The sequence below is a fragment of the Protopterus annectens genome, chromosome 2.part1, assembly GCF_019279795.1.
Source record: "Protopterus annectens isolate FY-2018-M chromosome 2.part1, PAN1.0, whole genome shotgun sequence".
Taxonomy (NCBI): domain Eukaryota; kingdom Metazoa; phylum Chordata; order Ceratodontiformes; family Protopteridae; genus Protopterus; species Protopterus annectens.
The window spans coordinates 770,623,322-770,644,201 of record NC_056729.1 but is presented as its reverse complement, the minus strand read 5'-3'; the positions used below and the strand labels follow the sequence as shown (position 1 = coordinate 770,644,201).

The 20,880-nt window shown below is 40.9% G+C and overlaps 1 protein-coding gene across 1 annotated transcript in view; it reads left to right on the top strand.

Annotated features, from left to right (window-relative positions):
- The window catches only part of CLOCK (clock circadian regulator), a 2,173,159-nt gene that overhangs the window by 1,328,087 nt on the left and 824,192 nt on the right, over positions 1-20,880 (top strand). Inside the window, exon 12 of the mRNA XM_044062477.1 lies at positions 6,143-6,261. Coding sequence (XP_043918412.1) covers positions 6,143-6,261 — 119 coding nt within the window. The remainder of the gene's footprint in view (positions 1-6,142; positions 6,262-20,880) is intronic.

Here is a 20,880-nt window from a genome sequence, read left to right as displayed (position 1 = left end):
TTCTGGGATGACTGCAGTTCAGTCAGACAATATGTCTGTAGTCTGGTACATCAACAAACAGGGACGAACCAGATCTTATTCCCTGTGCCAGGAAGCTCTCACTATATAGCAACAGGCGATCTCTTCCAACTGCTTACTAATAGCAATGCATATCCTGGGAAGCTCCAACGTGATAGCAGACAAATAGAGCATATGCGTACTCCTGCCTCACAAGTGGTTTCTCAATCCCAAGGTAATGATGACAGTTTTTTGTCGTTTGGGCCTGCCTTTCTGTAACCTCTTCACCTCCCTAATAAACAACAAATGCATCAGCTATTTTGCCTTAATTCCCCGTGTCCCGAGAGATACACTCCTCCTCAGTTGGCCCCGGGGACTACTTTATGCATTTCCCCCATTCCGTCTCATTCCCGTGTTCCTGAAAAACGTCCAAAGGGTGAGATGCAAGGTGATCCTCATTATACCCTATTGGCCCTGTCAAGTCTAGTTCCACTTCCTTTGGCCTCACCTGATTCACCGTCCTTGGATTCTAGACCCAGTTCCAGATCTGCTGTCTCACCCGCAAGTATTTGTGCATCCCAGCCTTCGCGGTCTCAGGCTGATGGCTTGGTATCGCTAATTCCATTAATTGCCAGTTAGAACAGATTACCCTCCTCGGTGCAAAAAATCCTTCTGGCTTCTCTTAAACTGTCCACCTGAAACTCTGTCTTAGCAAATGGAAGAGATTTTCAGTTTGGGCATATGTGAATAATTTAGATCCCTTTCAAGCACCTGTTGACAAGGTCTTGGAATTCCTGGCTTCACTTTTTGATCAAGGAGCTTCAGCTTTCACCATCATGGTCCAATTAGCAGCCATTTCCAATTTCCACAATGGGTTAGATGATCATACCTTAATTTCCCACCGTTTATGCAAAGTTTTTCTTAAAGGCACCCTTCGTCTAAAGCTACCATTTAAGGATTCTGTAGCGCCATGGGATTTGACTTTAGTACTATAATCTTTAGTTCCCCAGCCCTTTGAGCCAGCATCTACTTACGATCTCAAGTTCTTGTCATGGAAAACTCTTTTTCTGGTGGCTGTCACTTCTGCCAGGTGAGTTTCTGAATTGCAGGCATTGTGTGTGAAGCATCTATATATGATCTATCATAGGGATAGGGTTTCGTTGAGAACCAACCCTTCCTTTCTACCTAAGGTGGTCTCAGAATCTAATATTAATCAGACTATCGATTTGCATGTCTTCTTTCCCAGTTTTTCAAATAAAGGTCAGTATTGCTTGCATTTACTGGCTGTTCACAGACAGTTACGTTTCTGTCTTGACAGAACTAAACAGTCTAGAAAATTGGATCAATTGTTTGTGTCCTTTTCAGGTTTAAACCTATCTCAAAAGTTACCTAATCAAAATGGCTTAGGGATTGTGTTACTTTCATTTATAATCACAATAACTGCAAGTTACCTATGCCTTTTAAGGGGCATTCCACCAGATATATATCCACTTCAGCCGTTTTTCATTCCAAGGCATCCATTGAGCAGCTGCAACATGGGCTTCTCCCCATACCTTTATCACTCATTACAAATTGGATATGGTCTCCAAGGGAAGAACATCTTTCGACTCTATGGTGCTCAGGAATATCCTTCCATAGGGCCACCCATGACCTAAAGTAGCTAGGGACTCTGTCCCATCTGTTAGGAATGAATAAAGATTGACAGCATCAGATAAAGAAGTTATGTTCTTACCATAAAGTTCCATCTGTGTTGTTGATCTTCATTCATTCTTATTGTCACACCCTCCTGCGGACTTCTAGAGGTTTGAGCACTTGTTCTGGGAGGTTTTAGGTTTCACCTTAGGCATGGCTTCTATTATCCTTCTGTTATTTATCCATACTTGGCTGCAAACTCAATCTGAGGTAATAGAGAGAGGGGCATTGTGGGCAGAGTCATAGCTCGAGGGTTGTTTGGCTGGCGCAAGCTGTAATGGCCGAGCTGGTTCCGAACCGAGTCTCATTCGTCAGGAATGAATGAAGATTGACAACACAGATGGAAAGTTATGTTAAGAACATAACTTCTTTTTTTAACAGTGCATGGTCTGAGAGCAAGATGGCCCTGCCTCCTTCTGTTGAATGTGGCAGTTGTACTCCTGCTGAATATATCCCCTGACTATTCTCAACCTTGCTATTGTGCTCTTGGAATAATATGCATAATGCTGTACTCCTTGTTGCTTACTTGTTTTTTTTCCAAATGTCTACCAACCCTAACTGTTTGTGGACATCACAGAGGTGTGAATCTGGTTCCAGTCTTCTACTGTCATAATAGCCCTTCATTAAGTCTAAAGATTTCTGCCAGTATCCCCCTGAACCTCTGTATATTTAGCTCAGACTGGAATTTAGAGCACTGCCACTGTTATTAATTTGAATAGCATCCCTTGTCATCCACTAATCTATCAAAACCTTGCAAAGAAGAGCCCAGTATGCTTGCATTATTATCCCTAGTAGTCTAAGACTTTAGTCTCAGGGGAGGGGGAGGAACATTGCCGGTTAAAGAACATTTAACACGACTGCGAGAAATTAAATGTTTTTTCACTTGCAGTGGTCTCCCCAACTCCACAAGACCACAGTCTTAGATCACTCATGGTACCTCATTCAGTTTATTAATTGTTAACTATGTTTGCCAGAGTGTATTGAGCAGTATATACTTCTCCATTCAGTGAAAGTTTATCTCTCTGTATAATGCCCAGTAGTTTCAGTCACCATCATTACTAAAGTAACACCATTCTCCCTTAACAAGTTGTTTGTATTTTTTACCTTATGGTTACTGGTAAGCTTTCTGCCATTTAGGGACATCAATTGCTGGTCTGCATGTAATTATTCCCTTTCCTCTTGCCTATGTTGTTTTTTCCCGTTGTGGTGAAAGCTCTGCCCCCTCCTTCAGTACTGAGGCTCTTCTAAACATTGGAAAAATCTGATTTCTCTGAATTTTGGCACACTCTCCCTGGAAGATTTGTTAATATTCCATTCAGTGTACTTGTCTGCTTCCTGTTCCATTGCAACTGACTGTTGAATGCACTCTATCCAGTTTTGCACTTCTTTGGGGGGGGGGGGGGTCTGTTGCTCTGGGACCTCTTGGGAAGACAAGGTTACATATTGCTAGGTCTAATAACTTAGTGTAAATTCCTTTATGCCTGACCATCCACATTACTAGGGTAAAGGCTGCTCTTCTCTACCAAGTAGTAGCGGAATGATTACGATCTATAAATATTCTGTTTGTGTCATATTGCCAGTTTGCACCTGGTGTCCATAATAATGACAGGATGTGCGCTTTTAGCTTGTATGTCTTAAAACAAACAATTATTTTTCTGGTTGAGTACTTATTTCCAGGATGTGTAATATTCTTTGTGCCCTGTTGATGTTCATAGTCCATTTGCAAAGGAGGTCTTTAAGCCATTGTTTACAGTTTCATCCCTCCACCCTTTCTAGCACCCCACTGATGCAAATATTTTTTCATGTTGCCATGTCTTTTTGGTTCCTGAGCAGCTCTTTTATTAGTTCCAGCTTCACCTTCAACATCTCTGAAATCCAACCTTATTTATTTTATGTCCTGGATAGTGTCTTGGATTGCTTCCGTACGGTAGCTTAATACTGACTCTATTTCTTGAGGTTTTTGTCTGGTGTCCTTCATGAAATGAATAAGGGAACTATTAATATTTTTAAGTTCATTGAGCACTCCTACCAGTGTGACTTTATTTTGCTGGGTCCGTAAGTCTGGTTTTCAGGCCTTTTCACCATTCTTGCTATATCTTTGACCACAGACTGCAACTTCAAGGCCGACTTCTTTGTAGTACTCCTTTTTTGTCTTGTTTTTCAGCTCCCATATGCCAAATAACCTTATTTTGCTTTGTTGTACTACTAAGACTTGTTATAGCAGGAGTTTATTGTTTTTTTATTATTCCCTAACTGCTCAGTTTCTTTGAATTTCACTTTTACTTCTTGGGAGCTCTAGTGGGAACCTCACAATCATTACATTACTGGAAGTCATGGAACTGGTTTTGTTTATTTAAAAGGATGGGTGGCAAATGTTGATTTGTTGAAATTAGTCTGAACTAATGCTGTCATTTTTCAAACTTATAATAATTGTTAGAAAACTTGGCATTAAAAAAGAGAGGTCTGCTCTTTTGACTTCAGAATTTTAATGTATTAGATTAAAGTTCTTTTTAATGTAAAATTGGATTTAGTTGAAACAAATGATACGAAAGTTTATTGTTGATGTCCGAGCTCCTTGTTGTAAAGGTGTGAAGTTAAAATATTTAATATTTAGTGTAATGCTAATAATAATGCCAAGGTACCATAATGCTTTTGTAATAGCTCTGTTTATCTGCTTTATATAACTGAGTAATCAAAGGCTCCCTCCTGGATTTGAATAGTAATACGAAAGCAGAAGTTGGATCAAGTAATAAAGACAAAAGTGAATACAGAGTCTCAAAACATGAATAATAAAAGAGCAAATGAAGAAAATAGGTTACATTTGAGGGGTCAGGTGGAACAAATAATGAAAGTGACCAACTGTGTGTTGGTTTGATTTTGATTGTTGTCCCTTTGGGCAATGGGTAATGAAATGGAAAAAATAAAATGTGTTAAGGCTGGTAGAAGGTGCCAAGTAAGTATGACTATATGAAGTCTGTGTCTCCTTCAGATCTTTTGGGATGGTGACGGGTCATGCAAGGAAGAATGTGGTCGAACAGGGGTACTTAAAATGCGAGATTGTAAATTTATGTATTTATTTATTTTAATTAATTAATTAATTGATTGATTAATTGATTGATTGATTTATTTAACATTTGTTAACGGGAAAGTCCGACTTGGAATGAAGCCAATTTTCAGCAGAGGCCCGGGGAGAAATGCTCCAGAAGCATGTCTTTGTAATGTGGGAGGAAACCGGAGTACCTGGAGGAAACCCACCCGAATGCAGGGAGGACATGCAGATTCCACACAGAAGGCACCCCAGCCGAGAATCGAACTGGAGAACTTTTTGCTGTGAGGCGACAATGCTACCGCTGCACCACTGCGCCATCCTAAAGTAAGTAAAGTAAGGAGAATGTGTGGAGTGATGTAAGGGTAGATGCAAGATGTAAAATTAATCGAGCATTAAGGTGGAATTGAATTGATATTTGATAATCAGACTTAACAAATGCAATGATGATTGTAGCAGGTGTGACCTAGACTGAATGTTAAGGATGGAAGAATCAAAAGACACTGGTATATAGCTTGAGGAAAAAAGTAAGGTGAATTAGAAAAGGGGAAAAAGTGTTGAAAGGGATAAGCATTCTGGGAGAACTTGAAATGGGTACACAGTGAAAATTGCCTTAGGGTAATATAAGAGATTATATTTGCCTGTTTAGCTAGCTGTAGGTAATTGAGGGAAGTTGAATGACTTGGTGAACGATTAAGGTAGCAAATAGCTGACTAGATGTGATAGGCATTTAAAAGGGGTATTGAAGGGTGTATATGAAATAACTAAGAAAGAAGATAACCATCTTACATTTTCTAGCCTAGAGGGTGAATAAAGTGCAAGCAAATAAGTAAGAGTATAAATGAGATGGAGTGAAAACAATTGGGAAACAGCCTGGAATTTTTTTAAAAGGAAAGTTTAGATTTGTCCTGAAAATAATATTTGACTATTGAAATAACTATGAAGCTGTTATGGCACTTGAGTGATGCATTAACAAATTGGTTAAAAATCCGGAATGGAAAAAGTTATATATACATTTGTTAATCTGATTTTGTTTTTCTTTGATAGAAGTAAGACCTTTGTTGAAAAAAATTGTGCTTTTAGTAGGACTAACTAGACCTTGGATGCCTAAGGGGCACAGGGTTTGATTCCTTCATCTCCAGCTTGCCTGCTTTGTGGCTCAGAGTGGGTTACTGAAGCAGAGAGCACACCTGGGTCACTTCTGAAAAGGGACACTTGTTCCCATTGGGTTTATCTTGTGAACAAAAAGGTCCATTGTAGAATGGTAAGCACACTGTCTGTTAAAATGCATTACTTTTCTTTGAAAAGTTTTATGTTGATTGTTACTGCAGATTAGAGTAAACGTGGTGATACCATTTCAAGGTTATTAACTGTTGCATAATGTTACTCCTTTCTTTTTTCACTTAGTGCCTACTTCTACCCACAATGGTTTTGATGAAGTTATACAGAGATCACTTCTTACTGCATATGAAGATGGTGTCTGCTTTGTAGCTACTGTAAGATTAGTTACACCTCAGTTCCTTAAGGTAAGTACTTAGGCCACAACACCACCATAAAAGTTGTACCAAGTACTAAACTGCTAGGTGTTATAATAGATAAAAATCTTATATTCAACCTCCACGTTCACAGCAATCTTAAAAAAACTCACCAAAAATTAGCCATGCTCTAGAGACACAAATATTTCCTTACCCATAAAGCAAAACTTTCACTTGTCACATCCTTCCTGCTACCATCTCTTTTGTACAGTGCCCGTATCCTTACCAATATCCAGTCCTCTCTTAAGTCTAAGCTCAACACATGCTATAACAAAATTGCTAAATTCATAACAAATACTAAATTCTCAGATCACCACTGTACATCACTGCATCAGCTTAGCTGGCTCGAACTCCCACACCATCTCATTTACTTACAATTATTTACTGCTCATAGACTAATATACAAACTTTCAGACTACCCTTCTCTGTCATCTATACTGACTTTGTACCATCCTAACAGAGCTCTAAGATCTGAAAACCAGCTACAGCTCAAAGTCACAAACCCTAACCTTCCATCTGGACAATTGCTTTATTCTTTTACTGTTTCTAAGCTATGTAACTCTCTTCCATTACTATCAGAATCACCAGTAATCCTGGTGTCTTTATGAAGTCCCTTAAACAACATCTTACTTCTGTCTGGCACTGCTATTGTGCTAAATCTCCTCTCCCTAAAACCTGACTTCGGCACCAATTGTCCGTCTCAGTAAGGCCTTTCTGTAGGATGCATGTGTCAGCTGGTGTATCGACTATGGCGCCTAGTTTGCAGTCATCTGCGAACTTTGTCAGCCACAACCCTCCCGTGTTTGCTTTCACATCTGAGAAATAAATGCCAAACAATAGGGGTCCCAGGACAGAGCCCTGTGGGACACCACTTGTGACTGGCTTTGAGTCTGACATAGCTCCAGCGATTTTGACTTTATGGGTTCTGTCCTTTAGCCAGTTTGCAACCCATCTTGTGACATATGGGTTTACATTTAAGCTGTTGAGATGGTCTATGATGCCTGAGTGGGGTATTGTGTTGAAGGCTTTAGCCAAGTCCAGGTAGGCTGTATGGACTGCTTTGCCCTCATCAGTGGCTCTAATAACTATTTCAAAAAAGTCAACCAGGTTCAAAAGGCAGGATCTGCCCTTTACAAAGCCGAACTGGGTAGGATCAAGTGTCTGTAGGTCCCTGATGTCTCTGTTTATGAGTTCCATAATGATTCTTTCCATAGCTTTGCAGACCAGGCTGGTTAAGCTTATGGGGCGGTAGTTTCCAGGGTCTGTAGAGGAGCCTCCTTTGTGGAGTGGGACCACTGTTGCTGTACGCCAGTATTCAGGTACATATCCTGTAGTAAGGCTAAGGTTAAACAGCATTTTTATGTGCGGGTTTAGCTCCTCTTGGAGATTACGTAGCACGCAACCTGGGATACCGTCAGGTCCCATAGATGCTGTGTTTTTAGCTTTGCTGAGAGCGGCTCTCACCTGGACATCTGAGATGACAGGGAGGTTACATTCAGCTGGGATAACTATTTCTTCTTTTGGGGGTGAGGGAGGGGAGAAGTTTGCACTGAACCTGTCTGCCAGTATGTTGGCAATATCTGTGGGTTCAGTGTATTTTTTGTCATTATGAACTAACTCTGAGCATATCTGAGGGTTTCTGCCCAGGTTTCTAACATAGCTGAAGAAGGCCTTATGGTTATCTTTAGTGTCTTTATCGATTTTTCTCTCAAAGTTGGCCTTGGATGTTTTTATGAGTGAACGTAGTTTTTTGCTAGTGCTGGTCAGAGATGCCTTCCCTTTATGGGATTTTGCTCTGTCTTGCAGTAGCTTCCTTCTTTTGTTATACAGTTTGTTTATGGCTGGGGTCCACCAGACAGGACACCTGCTCTTGGTGGAGAGGGTCTTGGTTTTATTTGGGATTGCATGATCCATGCATTCTTGGAGATGTCCGTAGAAAGCATTTGTGAAGGATTCAGCATTGTGGGATGTGGTTTCCTCTGGCCCAGGGGGCTTAAAGGATACCATCTCAGTCTTGAGAAGTGTAAAGTCGGCCTTTGAGAAGTTTCTCACTGTAGTCTTTTGTGCTGGGGGTGGAGGTGGGATATGAATATCCAGGGTGATTAGTTTGTGGTCAGATCTCACTAGTGAGGGGTATACTTCCGGTGTGGAGCATTTTGTCCCCATGTTTGTGATGATCAGGTCTAGTATATTTTCTCCCCTTGTGGGAGAGGTGACTAGCTGTTCCATTGCATTTGAGTTAATGAATTCCAGGAACCTTTTGGCTAGGGTGTTAGGGCTAGAATAATGCACCCAGTCTATGTTAGGGTAGTTGCAGTCTCCCAATATGATGGTATTTGGTGAGACATTCATATCCTCCAATGTCTTCAGGAAGGCTGAATGGGGTTCCTGAGATTGGGAGGGTGGTCTGTAACATGCTACCAGTTGTATATCAGTTTTGCTTACGGTTAGTAGCACCTGGATGGTCTCCGATGCTTCATGTGTTGCCACTAACCTGGAGGTGTGGGTGTCCTTGATGAATATGGACACTCCCCCTCCCTTTGTGGTTTGGCCCGAGTTCTGAGGCCGAAATGCATGATACGAGGTATAGCCTGGTAGAGCTGGGGTGCTCTCAGGAGCCTTGAACCAGGTTTCAGTTACTGCACACTCAATGGTCTTACCAAGAGCTCCCCATGTCTTACATGATAATGATCACAAATTCCTGCAAAAAGGATCTTCAGTGGTGATTGACCTCACTTCATATTACGATAGGACACCCATTTGTACTACCCCCCCTCCAGTGGCCACAGTAACCACGGACGCTTCCCTGATGGGGTGAGGGGGGGGGCATTTTCAGGGAAAGATAGCCCAAGGCACATGGACTGATTAAGAAACATATCTGCATATCAATGTCCTAGAGATGAGAGCAGTACTTTTGGGGTTGCAGTACTTCCAGGACTCTCTTCCTCTAGGTACGATTGTGATTCAGATGGACAGCATGTCAGTGGTCTGGTATTTGAACAAACAAGAGGAATCAGATCTTAGCCCCTTTGTCGTGAGGCCCTCAGAGTATGGCAGTGGGCTATTTCCAATCAGCGCTTTCTGTTAGCAATACACATCCCGGGGAAATCCAACATGATAGCAGACAAGTTGAGCAGAGCAATTTTTGTTATTTCCTCACGAGTGGTCCCTCAAGACGGAAATAGCGGATAGGATATTCCACAGGTGGGGCCAGCCTTGCTGCGACCTTTTTGTCAGTCACGTGAACACCAAATGCAGAAGCTACTTTACCCTGTTTCGCCCTCCGGGAGAAGCCCCAAGGGACTCACTCATTCATGATTGGCCCCCTGGTCTCCTCTATGCATTCCCACCAATCCTGTTGATTCCCAAGGTTCTACAGAAAGCAAAAACCCTGGGAAGGACCATCATTCTAATAGCCCCTCATTGGCCTCGTCAGATTTGGTTTCCCTTCCTTTGACTTCATCTTTTGGAGGACCCCTGGATTCTGGACCCAGTTCTGGGTCTTCTGACGCACTCGTTGGGGGAAACTTCATCCCTCTCTGCAGTCCCTGAAGCTGACAGCCTGGCTGCTCCAATTCCCATCATAACTAGGTTCCATAACCTTTCCAGTGAGATGAAACAAATTCTCCTATCATCTCATAAATGCTCTGCTAGGAAGCTGTACCTCAGCAAATAGAAAACAGTTTCTGTAGGGGCCGCTAAAAACAATATTGATCCTTACCAAGCCCTTGTGGCCTCTGTTCTAGATTTCTTAACCATGATATTCAATAAAGGAGCTGCAGCAGCAACAGGCCGTGTTCAACTTGCTGCCATTTCTAACTTTCATCTGGGATTTGAAGGATTGAATATTATGTCACAAATTATCCAAAGCCTTTCTGAAAGGGACCTTTCATATTAGACCACCTGTGAAATCTACCTATTCTCCATGGAATCTAAATTTTATGCTTTCTCGCATAATTCTTCCGCCATTTGAACCAGCTTCCTCATGTGACCTCATATTTTTGTCATGGAAAACTGAGCTTCAGGCCTTATCCATTAAGCCTCCTTATTTGATTTTCCATGCTGACAGAGTGTCACTTAGAACATACTCCTCTTTCTTACCCAAAATTTGCACTGAAACTAATCTCAACCAAATTATTGATTTGCCAGTTTTCTTCCCCAACCATTCCAAAAATTTAGAGTACATGCTGCACAAACTTGATGTTCACAGACAGCTCCGATTTTATTTGGATAGAACAAAAGATTTCAGGAAATCAGACCAGCTTTTTGTTTCATTCCCAGATTCCAGGAAGGGTATGCCAGTGGCTAAAACAACTCTGTATAAATGGTTATGTGACTGTATCACCTTTGCTTATTTATCTGCCAATATGCCCTTGCAGCATAAAATTAAAGCTCACTCAACCTTAGCAGTTTCTACGTCATCTGTCTTTTCTGCCAAACTTCCTGTTGATAACATTTGCGCAGCAGCCACTTGGTGAAAACCTCACATCTTTATCACTCATTACAAAGTTGACAGGGCCTCTAGGGACAAGGCCTCCTTTGGATCCACGGTCCTGAGAAGTATACTGCTATGAGCCTCCAGAGGTTGATGGTGCTTGGGACACTACCCATCAGTAAAGAATGAACGGCGAGAGAGAACAACTTCACATAAAGAAGTTATGTACTTACCATAACTTTCCATGTGAGTTGTTCATCTCACCTTCATTCTTACGTCCCTCCCTCCTACCCCCTCCTAGGTTTTCAGAAGACTGGGATGCTAGATCCTTCCTGATCACTCAACTCTTCTATACCATCTCTTTTATGGAGTTATAGAATGACGTATGGTATTATTTTACACAGCAAACAAGGTCTGAGGTAGCTCAGGGTGCATCATGGGATAGGGACTTGGCATTGAGCTACTTGAAATCCTCGAGCTTTGCAGTAGGTGCCGACTCAGAGCCGAAAGTTCGGTTCCGAACCCATCAGTAAAGAATGAAGGCAAGATGAACAACTCACATGAAACGTTATGGTAAATACATAACTTCTTTATCTCATTACACGTAAACTATTCATAGGGTCATAGGTTCATAGGTTCATACTAGGCTATCTGCCCTAGGACATTTATAAGCCTAGCCAGAGTGTGTGTGGCTTTTACCACCCCTTGGAATGAGAATACTATGCCCATTTAGGGTTTAGTTTACTGTGCCTCTGTCTAGTAGTGACACAGAGATGACCCCCGGGGTAAACCTACGATCTCCCATCCACTCGTCAAGATTTCTCTTGAAGAGAGTCAGTGACGGGCTCTGCCTAACATGGACTGGGATTCTGTTCCAGAGTGTAGGGAGCCTCTGGGTTATGAATCTGTCCCTCCAGCATGTCCTATTTATTTCTGTGTTGAGGTTCAAATCTCTCGCTCTCGTGGCTCTGGTGGATTTGGATTTTCTGAGGTGGAGCATGTCCATTAATTCCAGATTGGACATGGCCTTGTACATCAGGCATAGATCGCCTCTGAGTAGGCGGTATGTGACTGAATAGAGCTGGAGTTTCTTCAGCCGGGCAGCATATGACATATGTTTGAGACCCTTGATCCTCTTGGTGAGGTACTTTTGGGGTCTTTCTAACTGCTGCAGGTGTCGGGTAAGGTACATCCCAAATGGGGCATTGTACTCAATTATGGGCCTGTTAAGGGAAGACTGTAGGGGCACAATGACCTCTCTTGATCTAGATGTGAATCCTTTCATGATAAGGTGGGTAATGTAGAAGGTCTTCCTAACCACCTTGGCAATGTGAGTGTCATATGAGAGGTTACTGTCAACTTGGGTCCCTAGGTCCCTGATTACTTCTTCCGTACTTAATGGATTACCACCTATGTGGTAATTTGTGGGTACTTTGTTCTTCCCAAAGGGTATGACTATACATTTTTTGGCGTTCAGTTTAAGGCCATGGCTCTGGCACCGTTTCTATGAAACCTTTCTGAAGGATGCTTGTGTCCGCTGGAGTATCAATTATGGCGCCCAGTTTGCAGTCATCTGCGAACTTTGTCAGTCACAATCCTCCTATGTTTGCTTGCACCTCAGAAAAATAAATGCCGAACAAGAGGGGTCCCAGGACTGAGCCCTGTGGGACACCGCTTGTGACTGGCTTAGAGTCTGACATGGCTCCAGCAATTCTGACCTTGTGGGTTCTGTCCTTGAGCCAGTTTGCAACCCATCTTATGACATATGGGTTTACATTTAAGCTGGTAAGCTTATCTATGATGCCCGAGTGGGGTATTGTGTCGAAGGCTTTTGCAAGATCAAGGTAGGCTGTGTGAACTGCGTTACCCTCATCAGTGGCCTTAGTGACTGTTTCAAAAAAGTCGACCAGGTTCAAAAGGCAGGATCTGCCCTTGACAAAGCCGAATTGGGTAGGATCCAGTGTCTGTAGGTGCACAATGTCTTTGTTTATGAGTTCCATAATGATCCTCTCCATAGTTTTGCAGACCAGGCTCGTCAAGCTTATGGGGCGGTAATTTCCAAGGTCCATAGAAGCACCTCCTTTGTGGAGTGAGACCACTGTTGCTGTACGCCATTCTTTGGGTACATATCCTGTAGTAAGGCTAAGATTAAACAGCAGCCTTATGTGAGGGTTTAGTTCCTCTTGGAGTTCATGTAGCACGCAACCTGGGACACCGTCTGGTCCCATTGATGCTGTGTTTTTAGCTTTGGAGAGGGCGGCTCTCACCTGGGCATCAGAGATGTCAGGGAGGCTACACTCTGCTGGGATAGATATTTCTCCTTTTGGGGGGAATTTGCACTGAACCTGTCTGCCAGTATGTTGGCAATGTCTGTGGGTTCAGTGTATTTTTTGTCATTTTGGACTAACTCTGAGCATATCTGGGAGTTTCCACCCAGGTTTCTAACATAACTAAAGAAGGCCTGGTGATTGTCTTTAGTGTCTTTTGCGATTTTTCTCTCAAAGTTGGCCTTGGATGATTTTATGAGTGATCGTAGTTTTTTGCTAGTACTGATCAGAGATGCCTTCCCTTTTGGAGATTTTGCTCTGTCATGTAGTAGCTTCCTCCTCCTGTTGTAAAGCTTGTTAATGGCTGGGGTCCACCAGACAGGATGCCTGCCTTTGGGGGAATGGATCTTGGTTTTATTTGGGATTGCATGATCCATGCATTCTTGAAGGTGTCCGTAGAAAGCGTTTATAAAGTATTCAGCGGTGTGGGCTGTGGTTTCCACTGGTCCAGGGGCCTTGAAGGATACCACTTCAGTCTTAAGAAGTGTGAAGTCAGCTTTTGAGAAATTCTTTACTGTGGTCTTTCATGCTGGGGGTGGGGGCGGGATGTGGATTTCCAGTGAGATTAATTTATGGTCTGATCTCACCAATGAGGGGTATACTTCCGGTGTGGAGCATTGTGCCCTCATGTTTGTGATAATCAGGTCTAGTATATTATCTCCTCTTGTGGGAGTGATGACTAGTTGTTCCATCGCATTTGAGTTTATGAATTCTAGGAACCTTTGGGCTAGGGTGTTGGGGCTTGAGTAATGCTCCCAGTGTATGTTTGGGTAGTTGAAGTCTCCCAATATGATGGTATTTGGAGAGACATTCATACTCTCCAGTGTCTTCAGGAAGGCTGAGTGGGGTTCCTGAGTTTGAGAGGGTGGTCTGTAGCATGCTACAAACTGTAGGGCAGTTTTGCCTATGGTTAGTTGCACCTGGATGGTCTCCGATGCTTCATGCATTGCCACTAACCTGGAGGTGTGGGTATCTTTGATGAATATGGATACTCCCCCCCCTTTTGTGGTTTGGTCCAAGGTTTGAGGCCGAAAAGCATGATATGAGGTATAACCTGGTAGTGCTGGGGTGCTCTCAGGAGCCTTGAACCAGGTTTCAGTCACTGCACAGACATCGATGTTCTCCATACTGAGGAGGGCTTCGAGAGCGTGCATCTTGAGGTTTAGACTTCTGGCGTTGAGCAGCATTACCCTTAGTTTTTTTCCACTTGTGTTTTCTAGGGAGGTGGGTTTGTCTTTTAAGCCTTGCCTAAAAAAGGCACTATGGGGGTGGAAAGAGCCTGGGCCAATATCCAGAAGCCCAAAGGTGACAGGTGCAAGCCGTCCCTTGCAAAGCAGCGCAGCTTGTCAAGCATGTCATCCCAAGCAGACAGACATTGGATCCCCTTAGAATGACACCAGTAAATGAGCCAATTGTTAAAGCTGATCATTTTGTCTTTGTACTGTGGCATCATTCTTGGTGAGGGTAAGATGCTGCTCAGGGTCAGGGTCATACCGGCCTGGGCTACATAATCAGAGACCTCCTCTATGTCTCTTTTCATGTAGTCCAGGGAGGTACGTCTCAGGTCATTCACACCGGCATGGACAATGAGTGAGTCGTATTTGTACTTGCTTTGGAGTGACCTGAGTGCTTGTGTTATGTCTCGGATTCTAGCGCCCAACAGGCAGCTTACTGTAACCTTTTCCTTGTTCAGTCTGGTGAGCGGGACGTCAGTGTGTCTGACTATGGAGTCACCTATTACAAGTGTATCAGGCATGTTGTTTGGCCTTAAGGGCTGTGACTGTTTGGCACACTGACTTTGTGAACTATGTGTTGCATGTGCTATGTTTTGAGGTAGTGGTTGCTTGGATGTCTGCTTTGGAGGCCTCTGTTGTTTTGGTAGATTTTTAATTAGAGCCTCCGAGTATGTTTCTGAGTATGTTTTTGTGTGCTTATGTGTTTGGTTTGTAGTTGTGATGGGTCTATGTGAGACTGGGTTTGTGGTGTGTGTGGTTACCTTCTCCTCCTGACTGGTTTTGCCAGTACTGAGTCGAGGGAGCTCAGCCTCCAGTTTGTCTATATAGTTGCATCTCTCACATATATTTGTATTTGTTGGGAGGAGGAGGAGAGGGTTGTCTGTGTACATGAGGCAGTTGTAACATTGCCTCAAGATTCCCAGATTCACCAGCTGAACTGGAGGGGACACCAGTAATTGACCCTTCGACATGCTAGAATAGTGTAAGGGATTGCTGTGTAACTGAGTCAGAAAGGACCTATAGGGAAATGGGTACTCAAGGGGATTGTAGGTGGATGTAGTGCTTTCTTTTTGTTTAAGAGTGCTTTACCTGTGTAAAAATGCTTTAGGAGCAAGTGCTGGGCTTTTCGGATAGAGAATAGACTGTTTAGATTGAAAGTAGAGCAGTTTCTAAGGGAAAAACTGAAGAGCAGACTTAGCGGAGACAGAAATAGTTGAAACTTGATTAACCGGCGCTGCCCGATGCTGCGCTATGTGCAACTTCGCGCAAAAGCATGCAAAATCGGGCTTTATAGCAGGGGGTTAGAAAGAGCTATGAAATGGCCCAAAACGGCCAATAAACTACAAGTTGCTGGGCTGGAACCACTCCTTTAGGGACAAATAGGCTGCTCAGTGCTTCCCACTCCCACTGGTGAACAAAGAAGCTTCCTCCTATCCAAATAAGGATATGGACAACACAGGAACTATGACAGCCCAGAGATCAGCAGTCATTGCTTTGTTAATTTTCATGGTGTTCATTTTATGCTTGCTGTTCAATCCTTGTTGGAGCTTTTCTCCCCAGGCCTCCACTGAAGGTGGGCTCTCCTGGCCCAGTGGACCTTCCCGGTAAACAAATGCAAATAAATAATACTAATAATAATAATAGGTACTGAATGTTGTCTGCTTTGTAGCTGCTGTAAGATAGTTACTCCACAGCCCCTAAAGTAGCTGCTAAGACTGGTTTAATTATTGAATAAAACATGACAGCTGGTATACTGAGGAGCATAAAGCATAGCTCAGCTGCATAGTCAGGTAAGAGTTGCAATACATGGAGTGTAATAATTTTGCTCCATATTCAGGAAAAAAATGTTGAGCACCTTTGATGACATAACAGTTTTGTTAAGCATCTGTCAGTGCTTTTAAGCTGTAATCTTGCACATTTTCTGTTATCACTCCAAAACAAGGATGCACAGATTGCCTTTATGATGGCAGGAATCCACTGGTTTTGGGCCACTTAAATATTCCATTAAAAAGACACCTTAGTCAGTACCTACCTAGGATTGTTCTGGAAGGGAAAGAAGTTGAAGATGACAGATATTTCCTTTCTGGAGGAGCCTGATATGATCCCAGCTATTATAACTCAAATTCCTGTCAAAATAGGGACAACTGTCCTGCCTTACTCTCATCTGTTGAACAGTACATTGTTCTGGAGGTGGGGCCTTTGTCAGTCAGTATTAAACACCAGTGCTGGTCCCATTCAGAAGACCATAGCACCTCTTAGTTCAGAGTATTGGAAAGGGTTCAAAGGTTGCTTGCTCTAAGAGCAAGAGAAGTAAGATATCCTTTCCTCTTTCTTCTGAGGAAGAGGATTATTTTTATATTTCTCAGCATTTGCCTCCTTAATTTCTTCAGTCTGTGTGTGTGTAGACCCCCTGACAATTGTCTAGGTTACATCTCGAAGATGTAAATTTTAATGATATATTCAGTAGAGGAGAAATTTTAAATCAGTGAGCCACTGTAAATTATCCCTCTACAAATTATTTGAAGATACTTACGTTGTGAGAATTGGTGGTTCGTATCCCTGTAATGTGTAAAATTTCCTAAGATCTTTGTAATCCTAACATTTTACATCTAGACAGAGGCTCTGACCCATACAACTATTGATATTGTAGTGTGTTAGACAGATTTCACTTTGTAAATGTAATAAGTAACCCATCATATCTGGCAGCTTTATCTTTGTAAGACAGAGTTGTGTACTGCTTGGGATTATTCCTTTTCAGAGGGAAGGCAGATTCCTGGACAGATTTAGGAGGAACATTGATGCATCCAGTGTCTTGGCAGTTGCAGTCAGTAGTTAGCTAACTGATGTGTTATTGTACCAGAATTCACCGCTGAAACAAATTAATTTTATGTCAGCTAAGCTGACAGATTTTAATGAAAAGGATGTGGTGCATCATTTATTACAGGCTACAGAAAAATAGGATTACACATAATTAAATGTTCTTTTCATTCTGTAAATTCAAAAAAAAGACTAGGTGTGACTTGAATGGTAATTGGAAAGTTTGCTTGGGTGAGCATAGAGGGTTACCACAAGATGTTAATTGACAGATTTTGGACATTCATGTAGAAGGAAATCTATTGTTTGTGTTTGATTACTGATCTGATTAAAAAAAAAAAAAAAAAACTTTATCTAATAAAGGTAACATCTCAGCCCTCAATGTATCCTGCCCATTCATCAGAACCACTCTCTCAGAGGAACTGTGTATTCTTTGAGTAGATGACTTCACAGAAAATCAGAACCTACCCAGAAACCTCATTCCAATAAGAGTTGTACTACAGACAAAGCATTAAAGCATTTTCTTTTAGTTAGTCTCGGAAGCAAAATAATGTTCAGAGTTAGTAATTTAACAGGGTTATTCCTTATGAGTGTTACATAACAGAAGTTTGATTTTACTGTATTACACTACAATTTTACTGACCAATTCAGAATATGAAAGTCATTTTTGTTATATTTGCAGGTTATATATTAAAAATGTTTTACTAGGTGCCGAGATGCTCACCTGAAATTTCAAGGCTTGATTTGAAACTTTACATGCTGCATCATCAGTTTTAAATAAAGCAGCAATTGTACATTTGAACTTAACTTCATCTTCTTAGCAACAGTATTATTTGCATATATGTATATGTGTGTGTGTGTGTGTGTGTGTGTGTATATATATATATATATATATATATATATATATACATACATTTATACATAGTCATGCACACGCATACACGTTCTACCCGTCACATCGCATGCAAGACTTGTTAGGCTTACTCATAACTTATAATTGCTTCTCCTTAAGTATGGATAATGTGGTCTGCAGTACATATTTTCACACTGGTTCATTTACTATCTCATACATTTTATGACATGCACAACTGAAGATTGACAATTCATCTGCAGGCACTTTAAGTTGATACTGTTTATTTTTTTCAAGTTGAGTTTATAAGATATTCCTTTCTAAGCATGCCTACATGGATTAGACGTGGTTGTTACCGTTATTTTATCAACATTAACTTTCACAGGTTATGTGCTGTGTTCGTAGCTACATACTAATGTAGGTCCTGTTTTGCATTGGCGGTGCCCATTTGAATGACACTAGAAATGTATTTAAAAATGTTTGGGGGAAGGTTACTTTTTCCCCTATTGTAGCTTTTGAGTTTTCTTTGTTTACATCCTCTACTAGGCCTTCATCTAGTTTGTTTTTCTTGTTTAGAAGATTTTCAGCAATTCAAGAGAGATCATTCACCATTCAGTTAAAATGTTGTCAGTGCAAAATAGTAATTTAATATGTTAAATAGTAAGACAACATTTAAGTCATACTGCAACATTTCTGTCTGCTTACCATTTTCTGTTTGTGTGGGTAGAAACCTCTGCAAATATTTTATAGTGTATGTAACATCTGTGTGTCATTGCTATACTATTACTTAATACCCAGTTTAGAATGCTCTATATTATATAACTTCATTTCATTCTGTTTTTCACATTCCTCTTGTACCATTTTTACAGTATGTCTTACAAGAATTAAAATTTATTTTTTTATGAATGTTTATTAGAAGTTTTCTACTGTGTAGCTGTGTTGTTTAATAACCAGTATTAAAAGTGTCTTGTTAATTTCCTGTGTTCCTGTCCATCCTAGAAGATTCCCCATTATCCTCATTATACAGAAAGGTCAAAATAATTCAATTTTCCTGTTAATTAATTAATTTCATTTCTTTGTTGGAATCCAAATGTACTTTTTTACACATTCAAAAAGCATATGTACTGATCCTTATCCCCACATCTCCAGCAAGTTGTTTCTTCTTTCCTGTCTTCTTTATGTGACTTAGAAAACACCTGTGATATGTTCTCATTTTGTTTGTTACATATATTTGCCTGTTTTGCTATGTTTTGACATCTGTTCCGTGCTTTCACCATTCATATTTTTCTCCCTCACAACTGAACATTGACTACCACCAGTGCCTGCCCTCGTCCACTGTGTCTATTGAGCTCTCTTAACTTACACAGACTTTCTCTGATCCATGCTACAGGGATATACTGGCATATCATCCAGACTCAAATAATGTTCTCTTCCCTTTTCTTCTAAGGGTAGTTACCCTGTCTGCATCCCTGGCCTCCACCAGAGATTGAATGTGAGGATTGCCCAGGAGAGTATTCATCCCACCACCAATATCTCAGACGCTCAAACTGCTGATGAAACCCAGGTCACTTGGGTGGTTGTCAGGTCTCTGTCCCTCTGCTCCACAGAGCTGGCTAGTTTGTTAGTGTTAAATTCTCAGAAAGTTCCCATCCCATTTGTAATTATTTCCTAATATCATTTCTTGCTTTTATGTTCAAATAAATTGTCTTCTTCCTGTACTTTCTTAGTTCCATTGTTCAGTTTAGTATAGGTCTTAATTTGATTGTTTATTATTCCGTTCCATGTCAGATTTTTTTAATTGCTCCTAGATTTTTTTTTTGTTCAATCTCTTGATAACCCTTTATCTTCCTCACTTAATCATCATCATCATCATCATTATTTATTCAGTCCATCAGTACTTCCTCTCTTTATTAGTCTTATTGTATTGTGCTGTGTTAAAGTTGCTATGTATATGATGTACGTGTTAGTGTATGCCCTCTCTGCTTTCTAGTTTTAAAGTTATTAAATTGTTATATGTAGTACGTTCTGTAATATTTCTTTATACATTTTAAATATTCAATATTTCTTAATGATCCTGAGGAGTTTGTGTACTTCTACGCACGCACAAGTGTGTGTGCTTGTTGGAGGTTATATGAAAATTTTGTATGGAATTTAAATCTTCAGAATTTTCTTCTGTTCCCTGTGTTTTGTTTAGATATTTCCCAATAAGTGGACCCAAGTATACTGGATCATTTATTTACTTTATGTACAGCAGCTACTTAATTCTCTTCCATCTACTTCTATTACAATTGCTGCTTTGTTTTCAGTATAAATCAGGTCTAAATATTTCCCAAAGTGAAATACATGTCTTATTCTTTCTTATAGTTTTATCTTTATTATCAGATTTTATGATATAGTCATCAATGAATAATCAGAATCTTGAGTTCCTTTTTGATACCTCTAATTTATTTTAGTCATTTTGTGATTATATTAACCTTTTGGTGTTCTGCCTCCATTCTTCTTTATGATCTACCATTTTGATGGATTTAAATTCTTAATAGCATTTCTATATTTATCATGTATCTCTGTCTTTGTATTACATATTATCATTCCCGTACGTCAGCTGTAGGACATTATGTACTGGATTTTCTGTCCTTTAACTCCCAAAGCGAAATAATTGATTATTTCGCATTGCAGCCACCAAAACATCTATTCAGCATGTAGTTTCATCTGCTGCTGCAGCCATTAATTGTTCAGACTTGCTTCTTATATTTTTTCCTGTATTACCACATGTAATTCATTATATTGTTCGTCAGTGAATTTCTTGATTGTGTTATGCTTTTTTTACCCTCTGATGTCAGTCTTTGATCATGTGTTTTTTTTTTTTGCTGTAAATGATGCTTGTATCCATTCTGCCAGAATAATCCTATTTCTGAAATGTTTTCTATTACCTGTTAATATTTGCGTTAT